This window comes from Orycteropus afer, unplaced genomic scaffold, assembly GCF_000298275.1.
Source record: "Orycteropus afer afer isolate SDZICR_OR568_19922 unplaced genomic scaffold, OryAfe1.0 scaffold00307, whole genome shotgun sequence".
Classification (NCBI taxonomy): Eukaryota; Metazoa; Chordata; class Mammalia; order Tubulidentata; family Orycteropodidae; genus Orycteropus; species Orycteropus afer.
In genome coordinates, this window is record NW_006921894.1 from 2,424,061 (window position 1) to 2,437,117 (window position 13,057).

Below are 13,057 nucleotides of genomic sequence, written 5' to 3' on the forward strand. Positions count from 1 at the left end.
TTCTATTCCTATTTTGCTGAGAGTTTTGATCAGGATTGGGTGTTGGATTTTATCAAATGCCTTTTCTGTATCAATTGATATCATCATGTGGTTCTTCTCCTTTGTTTTATTTACGTGGTGGATGGCATTGATTGTTTTTCTAATGTTGAACCATCCCTGCATACCTGATATAAACCCCACTTGATCATGATGAATGATTTTCTTCATATGTTGTTGGAGTCTATTGGCTAGGATTTTGTTGAAGATTTTTGCGTCTATATTCATGAGGGTTATTGGTTTGTAGTTTTCCTTTTGAGTGATGTCTTTGTCTGGTTTTTGGTATCAAGGTTATGCTTGCTTCATAAAATGAGTTAGAGAGGATTCCATCCTTTTCTATGTTTTGTAATAGTTTGAGTAGGATTGGTATCAGTTCTTCTCTGAATGTTTTGTGGAATTCTCCAGTGAAACCGTCTGGGGCAGGACTTTTTTTACTTGGTAATTTTTTTTTTTTCCTTTCATAATTGTTGTTTTATTAGTTGTTTTAAGGGTCAATACAGAGACATTATGGACAATTTGTACACAATTCTTAATGTACATACCAGAAATCTAAAATTCCATGGAGTTTTAATTCTTTCCTAAATTTCAGTGACTTTCCAGGTTTAAATTTGGAAGCAAATTTTCGTTAAGAGCTTATCAAGTACCATTATATTCAACTGTTGACAAGCTGTTAAATCGTATGTCTCACTCATTCACAGTTTATTATCTCACACACTATACACTCAAATTTCAGTCTTTCACAGCACATAAGAAAGTTATGAGAACTGGACTACCATAAGCAGAGATGGTAAAGAACGCACACTCTTCTGATAGGGAGAGCCATGTTGTGTGAGTGGTTTTAACAGTTCTAGCAAAAGTAACATGAAAATAGAATCAGTTAAAATGTTGAAGTCATATAAATGCATGACTGTGACTCCAAATTGCCATCAAGTCTGCCTGGTATCATGGGATCTAAAAACTGCCCCCCCCCCCCCAGAATGTTACACCGACATCCAAGACAGTCAAAGCCTCCCACAAATCAACATCTTATTACTTTCTGGTTGTACGAAAAAATAAACAACCAGCAAATGATTTCATTTCTTTAAAAAAAAAAAAAAAAAAAACACACTTAAAAAATGGAATGAAGTGGGATTTCCTCCTTCTTAAATATGTTTCTACATCTCCTAAAAAGCTTGCATTTACAAAATAGTTGATAAAATTATTCCTCTGGATTGTACAAGAACGGCGATTCCGGGACTGATAAGACATGGTAGACAAACATTAATCTGATTTGGCTTGTTTATTTCCTGCTTCATCAGATGCTAGACTCTCCTGGTATTTAGTTTCTCCATTTTCTGCAGGTAAATCTTCTTTAGTTTCTTGGTTACCCACTTTAGCCTGTTTTCTCTTTCTCCTCTTTTTCCTTTTGTTTGCACTTTCTTGTCTGTTGCTTTATCCTTTCCTGCTGCCTTCTTTGGCTTCATTTAGTCTTTTGTAGAAACAGGTTTAGCTGACAACCGCTCCGATATCCTCTTGGGCTCTTCCTTTATTGGTCCTTCTGCAGAGCTGACCTTCCTTTTGGGCATTTTGGTAGCGAGGAGTGCATGTGCTGGGTGCCTGCAGGCCACTGCACACCGAGAGTCTTCGTGAAGCTAGGTTCTCTGGCCACTGCTATTAAACCCACCACCCGAGCTGCTAGAACCCGCCTTAGTTGGTAATTTTTTGATGACCTGTTCAATTTCTTCTTTTGTGAAGTGCCTGTTCAACTTTTCCACATCAGTGTGTGTTAGTTTAGGTAAATGGTGTGTTTCTAGATATCTGTCCATTTCTTCCAGATTTTAAAATTTATTGGAGTAGAGTTCTTCATAGTATCTCGATATAATCTCTTTTATTTCACTTGGTTCTGTTGTGATATCACCCATTTCGTTTCTTATTCGTGTTAATTTTGTTCTCTCCCTCTTTTCCTTTGTTAGATTTGCCAGTGGTTTGTCAATTTTATTAATCTTTTTAAAAAACCAACTTCTGGTCCTATTGATTTTTTCTATAGCCCTTCTATTTTCTGTTTCATTGATTTCTGCTCGAATCTTGATTATTTACTTTCTTCTGGTGACTGTGGGCTTTTCTTGCTGTTCTTTTTCTAACTGTTGGAGAAGTTTGTTTAAAGTGTTGATTTTGGCTCTTTCTTCTTTTTTGATGTGTGCACTTATTGCTATAAATTGGCCTCTGACCACTGCTTTTGCTGTTTCCTAAAGATTTTGTGTTTTCATTTCGTTTGATTCAAGGAATTTTCGAATTTCAATTTTGATTTCTTCTCTGACCCAGTCTTTCTCAAGGAGGGTGTTGTTCAGTTTTCATGTGTTTACTCTTTTCCTGCTGATCTTCCTGTTGTTGATTCTAATTTGATAGCATTATGATCTGAGAAGATGCTTTGCAGTATTTCAATGTTTTTAAATTTATTAAGGCTTGCTTTATGTCGTAACATATGGTCTATCATTGGAAAAGTTCCATGTGCACTGGAGAAGAATGTATGTTGTGCTGCTGTTGTGTGAAGTGCTCTGTAGATGTCTGTATGGCCCAGATGATGGAGTGTATTATTTAGCTCTTCTGCATCTTTACTAGTTTCTTTCCAGTTCTATCTTTCAAAGAAAGTTCTGTGTTAAAATCTCCCACTATGAGAGTAGAGTCATCTGTTTGGCTTTTCACATCTTAAAGTCTAATTTATGTATTTTGGGGCCCTTTCATTGGGTCCATAGATATTTATTATGGTTATATCTTCATGTTCAGTTGATCCGTAATCATTATATAATGTCCTTCCTTGTCTTGTATGGTGGTTTTTGTCTTAAAGTCAATTTGATCAGAAATTAATATTGCCACTCCTGGTCTCTTACAGTTGCCATTTGCTTGATATATCTTTTTCCAACCTTTGATTTTTAGTCTGTTTTTGTCTTTATCTCTAAGTTGTGTCTTTTATAGGCAGCATATAAGTGGGTTTTGTTTACTTATCCTGTCTGTAACTCTCCATCTCTTGAGTGGTGCATTTAATCTATTAACATTCAGTGTAATTATTGACAAGTATGATTTGGTTGCTGTCATTTTGGTATGTGATTTTCCATGGTGTCCCTGGTTTCTTTGTTCCATATTATTTTCTTTGCTGAGGCAATTATGTTTATGAATCCTGTTACCATTTCCTTTGTTGCTTTTGATTTAGTATTTGTTGAGCATTTGTGCTTGTCCTCTTTTATATCGTGATGTGAAGGTTTGTCATTTTTCTTTGAGGTTAATTTATAATTTTCTTCCTGAATTTAGAACAGTCCTTTCTATCTTGCAACTCTCTTAACTTTCTCACCATTTAGAAGTACTGTAACTACACAGTATTTTCCCTCTTTTTGTTTGTTGTTGTCCTCACTTGCCAATTGATGTCTCTGGTTCCCTGTTTCCAGTCTTGTAAGCTCATTTTACTTTAGATATGTCCGTAGCTGTGGTTTCTGGGATATGTCATCTCGTGTATTAATGGTCAGTTGTTACTTGCTATTTTTGGTTCTCTGTTCAAAGTACTCTGTTTAGCGTCTCTTGTAAGGTTGGTCTCATTTTAACCACAATTCCCTTAGTTTCTGCTTATCTGGAAATATCCTAATTTCACCATCATATTTGAGGGACAGTTTTGCCGGGTATATAATTCTTGGTTGAAAATTTTTCTCTTTCAGGGTTTTATATATACCATCCCATTGTCTTCTCACTTGCATAGTCTCTGCTGAGAAATGAGAGCTTATCCTTACTGGCTGTCCTTTGTAGGTAACTTTTTGTTTTTGTTTTGCTGCTTTCAGGATTCTGTTTTTTCCTTGGTTTTGGTGAGTTTTATGATGATATGTCTCGGTGATTTTCTTTTGGGTCTGTCCTGTTTGGGGTTCGTTAGACTTCCTGAATGGATATGTTGTCCTCTTTCATTATATCAGGGATGTTTTCCTCCAGCAAATCTTGGCCTATTTTCTCATTGGTTTCATTTTTCTTTTCCTGTTCTGGAATTCCAATGACATGTAAGTTATTCCTTTTGATGGTATCCCACATGAACCTGAGGCTTTTTTCATTTTGTTTAGATTTTTTTTCTGACTGATTCCTTTCCAAAGAAGTATTCAGGTATTTGTCTTCAATCTCATTAATTCTGTCTTCCATTGCATCAAGTCTGCTCTTTTGCCCTTCCATTGTGTTATCTATTTATAATATTTTACTATTAATCTTCTGGATTTCTGTCTGTAGATTTAGAATAATTTCTAATTTTTCATTTATTTTGTCATTTTGTTCTTATATTTTCTTCCAAAATTCTTACATGTTTTTTTCTGTGCTTTTTTTGGTCTTTCTGTCGATCCTTTGAAGATACCTAAATATAATTCTTTTGAATTCCTTATCAGAGAGTTCCAAGGTTGCTTCTTCCTCAGGGATGTATTTTGGGTCTGTATCCTGTTCCCTTGTTTCTACCACTTTATCTTGCTTCTTTGTGTGGACCGTGATGGTCTGTTGTCTCCGAGGTATGATGGTATTGTATTAAGATCTCTGTTAATTGTTTGTGAAGAGCAGCCAAGGATGATTCAGGCTCTTGGTGGTTTTTTATCCTTTGCCCATTGGTGGAGAAGGAGGTGCTGGCTCTTTCTCAGTAAAGCACATTGCAGGAGGTGTGGGTGTACTTGTATCTTATGGGGTCTGTTGTTGTTTCTCAGTCGGCTCGGCAAAAATTACAATAGAATAATCGTTGAAAAAACTCTAAGCACATGGATAAAAAATACACTCTGAAATCACACAGGACCAGTAACCAATAAAAGAAAAAGGGGAGAAAAGAAGAAAACAGGTTAATCTGAAATATTTGGGTATAGGTCACTGAGAGAAAAAAGGTAGAGAAGGAGAATAATGATGAAAGAAACAAACAAACAATACAAAGAAAAAAAGCAAAAACAAACAAACAAAAACAAACAAGGGATGGGGTTAACCACGAGATAAAAGAAAAAAAAAGAAGGGGTAAACTATGACCTTTTCAGTCTTGTAGTGCAGGTCCAGAGAGTTCTTGGGGTTCCTGAAAAGCAGAACCTCTTCTTAAGACCCTGGAATCAGGTAGAACAGTGTCTCTTTAGGTTGTCTCTAGCTGCTTGTTACATGTTGATTTGTTTTGTCTTGGTTTTATGGTTTAATGTTTTGAAAAATTGAAGCTGGTGTGTTTCGTTATTGATTCAGCTGTGTTGGATCACTCTGTTGTTTTCTTTGTGATGGTGGAATTACTGTGTTTCGTGTGGATAAGTGTTTCTGTTTTTCTTAAAGAGGGTTTAGAGTTCGAATCAGGAGGTTTTATGGTTATTGGCTGAATATGGTTTCTTCTATTGAATGAGTGAAGTTATTGGCGGAGAAGGTGGGAGCAGAAGAAGGAAAGCTTTTGTTGCTAAGGTCCGTTTCTAGGGCTTTGAGCAGGGTATTACTGATGACGTATTTATTTGCAAGACCATGGCTCAACCTCAGGGAAGATTTGTATTGTTAGTTCGTCGCATCTTTCCGCCAGTTTCAGGCACACTCAAAGACCCCGCCTCCATGGCCTCACAGCGTCAGAGAATGGCTCCAAAGGAAAATTCCTGGGACAATGGTTTCTTCGCTCTCCCTGTCCTGTCTGCCCGCAGTGCTGACATAATCCCACCAGACTGCCAATGGCCGGCTCTGGAGTTTGTCTGTGATACCGCCCACTCGTGGCGCCAAGGATGCATGCAGTTTCAGCTGTGTTGGAGTGGGGGAGTACCTGCTAGTGACCTGCAGTCCCGATCTTTGTGACAAAGAAAAGCACGATGTCTCCCAGTCTGACCCTAGCCCACTTTGTGACCCACTGGGAGGAGAGGCAGCTAACCTTGCTGTTGCAACAGTGAATTCTCTGCCATATCTCATCAGTGGTGCCTGTGCCTGCCTGCACCCAGATGACCCAAATTACCAACAAAATCAGCTGCTGGAGGCAGGTCTCTGCCGCTGCCCGCTGTAATATTAGAGTGGTTGCTGGTATGCTATTATAAGGTGTCTTCCTTCTTGGCTTGGGGATCTCAGGGGCCACCCTCGCCTGGCAGACAGTGACTGCCCCAGGAAAGTTTCCAGTGCCTCTCTCGGATGCCCGTCTGTCCCTCGCCAGTAGCTCTTTCCTAAGTAATCTCCCTATACCTTTCCTCTAATTCTGCTCTTCTGTGTTTGGTGCACTCTGATTCAGTGAGCTGTTCAGAGCACCAGAGTTCCTAATTCAAACTGTTGTCCCTAGTTTTCCAAGTCCTTAGATGCCAAAAGGGAAAATGTGCTGCTCACTGGCGAGACTCCATTTTGAATCTATTGAAGTTCATACTTTTTAGCTTTATGATTCAAGACCTTTGAGGCCTGTGCACACCTCTCTAGATTGATTTCTAGATCTTTTTCTATATATTATTATTATTATTATTATTATTATTAGTTGTGATTTGGTTGAAGATTTCCAGAGCAAATTCACTTTCCATACAGCAGTTCACTTACATTTTGTCTCATGACATTGACCACAATTTATCACAATGCAACAACTCCCCTCCCACTTCCTCCCCATAGTTACCTTTTCCCAGTGTCCATCTCACCATGCATTCCTGCCCCCTGAGCTGTTTCCCTGTACATAAGCAGCCCTTCTTTCACCCCAGATTGTTCTCTCCAAGGAGTGTATCTACCTGAGGTAGATATTCAGCTCATATGCCTGTCTCTTTTTTTGGTTTGAAACCACAGACGTAGATTCAATTCCAGATCTGAAGGGTAGCTTGTGGCCATAGTCTCAGTGGTTCCACCAGGCTCTATCGGACCAGCAAACCTGGTCCTGCCTGCCTTTTTTTTCCAAATGATTTTGAGTTTTGTTCCATACTGTTCTCTCTCTCTATCAAGGATGTCCTAGATAGGTCACTGAACGAGTAGTTGACCGTGGTAGCCGGGCATCATCTAGTTCTTCTGGTCTCATAGTCTTAGGCTGCAGATTAGGTGTTGTACCTGTTGCTAGGAATAATTGTGTCCATGAATATTGGTTTTCTTCATTCTTCTTTGTTCTGGACGAGGAGAAACCCATCGTTGCGTCTAGATGGCAGCTTGCTAGCTTTTTAGATCCTTGTCGCTATTCACCAAAGTAGGAGGTGGAACAGTGTTTTGTATAGTATGTTATGCCAATTGAGTTTGATGTCCCCTGTGACTATAATCCCCAGCCCACAGATTCAACTAGTAGGTCCCTCCTGGTAGCTGGCTGTGACTAAGCAGTGACCACAACCTTGCCCCTTGTCAGCTCTACTATACACCTGGGAATTCTGATCATTCACCTAAACTTAAAGGACCATTGTCTGCCAACCCTATAGTTGTTCTTGGATACACTCCCCATTTCATAGACATACCTAATAGTTCAGCCTGTCCACCCATCTATCCACCCATATATCTGTGTTTTCCTTCACTGAGAATGCAGTACTGTATGTGCAAAAGGGTTCATATTTGTTGTCTGTACCTCCTACATACCTCTTTCTGTCTTTCTCTTCCTCAGTGCCACCATATTGGTCACTCACATTTGGTACATTGCCCTTCTCTTCACCCAAATCAATACTTATCTCTATCTATCTAACAGCTTTCCCTCCCCTCCTCTCCCACTCCTGGTAACCAACAAAGAAAATTTCCTTCTATAGATAAACCTTTCCTTAACTTTTACAATAATAATGTAGAATAATGTTGGCTGTTGGTTTTGCATAAATGCCTGATTCAAGGAATTTTTGAGTTTCAATTTTGATTTCTTCTCTTAGTCTTTCTCAAGGAGGGTGTTGTTCAGTTTCCATGTGTTTACTGTTTTCCTGTTGATTTTCCTATTGTTGATTTCTATTTTGATAGCATTATGATCTGAGAAGATGCTTTGCAGTATTTCAATGTTTTTAAATTTATGAAGGCTTGTTTTATGGCCTAATATATGGTCTATCATGGAAAATGTTCCATGTGCACTGGAGAAGAATATATATTGTCCTGCTGTTGGGTGAAGTGCTCTGTGGATGTCTATAAGGCCAAGTTGATGGAGTGTATTGTTTAGCTCTTCTGTATCTTTGTTGAGTTTCTTTGCAGTTGTTCTATCTTTCAAAGAAAGTGGTGTATTATAATCTCCCACTATAACTGTAGAGTCATCTGTTTGGCTTTTCAGCTCTTTTAGAGTCTGATTTATGTGTTTTGGGGCTCTTTCACTGGGTCCATAGATATTTATTATGGTTATATCTTAATGTTCCATTGATCCTTTAATCATTATATAATGTCCTTCCTTGTCTCTTATGGTGGTTTTTGTCTTAAAAGTCAGTTTTTTCAGAAATGAATATTGCTACTCATGCTCTCTTACAGTTGCCATGTGCTTGATATATCTTTTTCCAACCTTTGATTTTTAGTCAGTTTTTGTCTTTATCTCTAACGTGTGTCTCTCGTAGGCAGCATATTGATGGGTTTTGTTTTCTTATCCTGTCTGCAACTCTCCATCTCTTGAGTGGTGCATGTAATCCACTAACATTCAGTATAATTATTGATATATTTGAATTTTTTGCTGTCATTTTTGTATGTGTTTCTTTGTGGTTTCCCTGGTTTCTTTGTTCCATACTATTTTCTGTGTTGAGCTCATTATGTTTATGAATCGTGTTATTATTTCGTTTGTTGCTGTTGTTTTAGTATATGCTGAATATTTGTGCTTGTCTTCTTTTTTATTGTGATGTGAAGGTTTATCATTTTTCTTTGAGGTTACCCTATGATTTATAATTTTCTCCTTGAGTTTCTACCTTGCATCTCTCTTAACTTCCTCACCATTTAGAAGTTCTGTAACTACACAGTCTTTTCCCTTATTTTGTTTGTTCTCACTTGCCAATTGATATCTCTGGTTCCCTGTTTACAATCTTGTAAGCTCATTTTACTTTGGATATGTCCATAGCTGTGGTTTTTGGGTTATATCATCTTGTATATTAATGGTTGGTTGTTATTTGCTATTTTTAGTTCTAAGTTAAAGGACTCCCTTTAGCATCTGTTGTAAGGTTTGTCTGCTTTTAACCAATTCCCTTAGTTTCTGCTTATGTGGAAATCTCCTAATTTCACCATCATATTTGAGGGATAATTTTGCTGGATAACGGTGCAAAAAGAAAAACAAGGCATGGGTTTAGACATGAGAAAAAAGGTTGGTAAAAAAAAAGGAGTAAGAAGAAAAAAAAAAATTCCAACCAGGAACAGGGAAATGAAAAATAGTTGAAAAGTAGGACCTGGGAGGGGAAGAATAAGAGTAATAGTGAAAAAACAAAAGTATTAATAATAACAGTTGTTTTAAAACAGACAAATACAAGCAAACTAATCATGAGAATAAAGAAAGCAAAAAAGAGAGAAAAATAAAAAAAGAGAAAATAAATTGATGGATGACAGGGCATGACACCCAGGCTCCATCTGAGCACACAGACTGTGATGGAGTTCCTGTGGACCTAGAAATTAGGTGGGAGTGGCAGATGGCCACACCTCCATTCACCAAGCGGGTATAGGGTATAAGAGTAACAAGAGAAATGTTGCACCTTTTCAATCTTGGAGGTCTGGAATGTCCTTCGGGTTACTGGCAAGCAGAACCTGTTCTTAAGCCCCTGGAATCTGCAAGAGTGCTGTCTCTTTAAATATCGAAAATGGTCAAGCCGCTTGTGAACATTCAAAATGGCAGCGTCCTCTGGACAGGCAAAAGTCCACAGCTTATCCATGTTTCTCTGTACCCTCTCCGTTTATTCCCCAGTCACCAGAGCAGCCCTCCGTGCAGTCCCTCGCTAGCAGGGCTGATTTTTAGTTTAATTCTTAGGTCCTGTCACACTCGGCACTCTCAAAGCTGTCTGTGCAGTGCCCTCAGGATCGTTCAGGATCGCTGCCAGACTGCAGGTCCGTCTGTCTCCTTTTTTGGGGTTTTCATGCAAATTATTCTGCTAGTTGGGATTTAGTTCACTTCTATATCCTTCCCTTCAAGGCTCAGGTGTCCAGGATTATCTTCTGTGTCTGTGTTAATTGGTTTCCCCTTTTTTTTTGTTGAAGAGGGTCTGTGCAGTCTTTCTGCCTAGTCCGCCACCTTCTTCCTGTATATTAGTCATTTCAGTAAATGGAATCACTTGTAATTATGGAATTCTCTCAGTGTAACATGTTTTTATTTCCCAACGTCAATATCTTCAAATAGGTCCTTCCCTTTTCCTGGAATACTCAAATACTACTTCTTTTGTCTGTGGCTCTGTCACTCAAAGTCTTCCTCCAAGTATCAGCTCAGGAGCCACTTTCCTTTGTTGTTGTTGCTGTGTTCCGTCTAGTCAGACCTGACTCATAGTGACCCCTCCTTGGGTTAAGGTATTATAAACGAAGTCTAGTTATGTGTATTTTTTTTAAAGCCCTGGGATGATGCTGATAAATGCCTTTTGTGATTGATTATCATCTTTCAACTAGAGGAAGAGCCTATGTAAGATAGTAGTTACTTTACAGTTGTTGGTTTGGTTGAAAAAACAGTTATTTGAAATCAATTGCATGTTGTGCACTGCTCTGCACTGAGTCTACAGTGATGAATATATGTACTCAAATGTTGTGATACATGTTTTATGAGGTATGACAGTGTGCTGGTGGCGGAGTCAGAGAGGACTTTTAAAAGAATGAATTGTAGAAAGCTAGATAGATAGAAGGGAACAGAAAAGCAGTCTTAAAATGCAGAGTCCCACATCTTTTTTTTTTCCCCCAGATTTGGATCTAGCTGGTATTTTAAAGCAATTTCCGTACGGGACTGATATGCCTAATGCCTAATTTGCCACCAGTCCTCAGACTTACATAGAAACATTTGAAAATAAGAATATGAAAAACATTAAGGAAAGAGGGATATTTTGAAATAGAATTTGGAGTTGTTTATACTTTTCCAAAAATTCTCATAGCCCAAAGATGCCTCATGTGTCTCAGTTAACTAGGAGTCAAGTGATGAAGAAGTTGGTTGATTGAGAAGAGAGGAATTAGGTTAAAATACTCAAGTTTAGAATTATCTTGAAACTATTAAATACTGGTGCCAAATTTTCACATTGTCCTTATTATTTGTTTTGCACATAGATAGCTTTGCACACACAAGTTGCCTCAGAGGCAGTTTCTGGAATTCAAGCAGCCACAAGACTAATTTAAGACAGCACTAGCAGTAATTCATGATGTTCATCCATCTGATCTGATTGAGTTGTACACATGAGATAAACATTGTTGGCAATAGTGAAAGCCATTTATACTTACAGCTTACTTTCATTTACAGATAGCATTGACCAAAGTAACCATCCAGAATCTCTCATCCATTTATCCTGTTTCCTCCCAAACTTCATGCTTTTCCTTAGTCAGGAATTGGATCTCACTTCTGCTGGCAACAATTTGTGATATCAAAGCATTCCAGGGAATCTCAGCTTCCAGTCCCTGGTCAGTTCAGATCCCAACTGCTCCACTTAGCCATTTCTCTCACCTGGGACTACATTACCAGGTGCTGGCTACAAGCTAGTCCACATGGTTCCTGCCTTATCCCCCCACATCAGAAAAAGTAACTTCACTACTCCTTTAGGTATGGTAGTTTGTAGTGACTCACCGATTGCTGGAAAAGTGCTTTCTTTAATTTAGGGAAAGGGTACAAACATAAAAAAGGCAAGGGCCAAGAGGAGTCTCCATCCAGAGCTGCTTATGCGCAATCCCTCCCACATACACATCAATCCCAAAGCTCCAAGGTCCAGGGTCCTTTATCATAGTCATTTGGGGTATCAGTGCATAGCCATGATTGGTGTCTCATTACATATGCATGATTAATTGAACCAATGAAGACACGTACTTGATTTCATCATACCTCACCTTTCCTGAAGATTTTTGCCAGGTATGGTCTTTGGCGCTCCCACTACAATTGCATTTAAATGTTGCTGGGCCATTTTACATGTTAAAGGCACCTCAGTTGCTGGAAACCAGCAGACAACTGCCAGACCAACGTTTTCGTCCCCTGTTAGAAATCTCAATTTATTTTGTTAAAAGGAAGTGCCAGTAGTTTTTGATGAGTTGTCATCTTTCTCTTGCTGTGAGAGTTTTAAAAGAAAAATATTGGTGACGTCTGGTGTAGTATGGTAAAACAATAACAAGAACAACAACAACAAACCCACCAAATTCACTGCTGTAGAGTTGAATCTGACTCATAGCAACCCTCCTTGGGTTTCCAAGGCAGCCGTGGAAGTAGATTGCCTAATCTTCTTTCTGAGGAGTGGCTGATGAGCCACTTGAATCACCAGCCTTCTAGTAGTATGTATGGTAGGTAAGCAAAATATAAATTAAGAAATAGAAAGTTTAGACAGTTTTGTTAAAAAATAAAATAATATAGAACCCTATACCCAGCAATTAGAAAATGCACATTTTTCTGGAACTTACATGTATCAGCAACCATAAGCATTTATTCTTAGAGAAACACCAAAAATTAATGTAACAGTATATTTATTGGGTGTAGGTAGATATGATTCTCAATGCTTGTCTGTTAGTTTGTTGTACTGTGGTGGCTTGCTTGAGGCTGTGAGGCTGGAGGCTATACACCAGTTTTTCAAATACCAGTAGGGTCACCCATGGTAGACAGGTTTCAGTGGAGTTTCCACACTAATACAGATTGGAAGAAGGACAAGACAATCCACTTCTGAAAAAATTGGCCAGTGAAAACCTTATGAATAGCAGTGAAAGACTGTTTGATATATTACTGGAAAAAGTGATGAAGAACAGTGAAACATTTTCTTATGTAGTGTCAGAAGATAAGCTCCTCAGGTTGGAAGGCACTCAAATACAACTGGGAAGGAGCTGCCTCCTCAAAGTAGAGTCAACCTTAATGACATAGATGGAGTAAAACTTTCAGAACCTTCATTTGCTGCTGGGACATGACTGAAAATGGGAAGAAACAGTTACAAACATTCCTTACTAATCTGAATATGGGATGTATGAAATATGTACTAGGAAAATTGAAGAGGAATTTATTGTCATCAAAAAGAAC

At 38.5% G+C, this 13,057-nt stretch overlaps 1 protein-coding gene across 1 annotated transcript in view; it reads left to right on the forward strand.

The window, feature by feature from the left end:
* The window catches only part of PTPN2 (protein tyrosine phosphatase non-receptor type 2), a 178,437-nt gene that overhangs the window by 50,751 nt on the left and 114,629 nt on the right, over nt 1-13,057 (forward strand). The window contains exon 4 of the mRNA XM_007951673.2: nt 12,346-12,370. Within this exon, the coding sequence (XP_007949864.1) occupies nt 12,346-12,370 (25 nt within the window). The remainder of the gene's footprint in view (nt 1-12,345; nt 12,371-13,057) is intronic.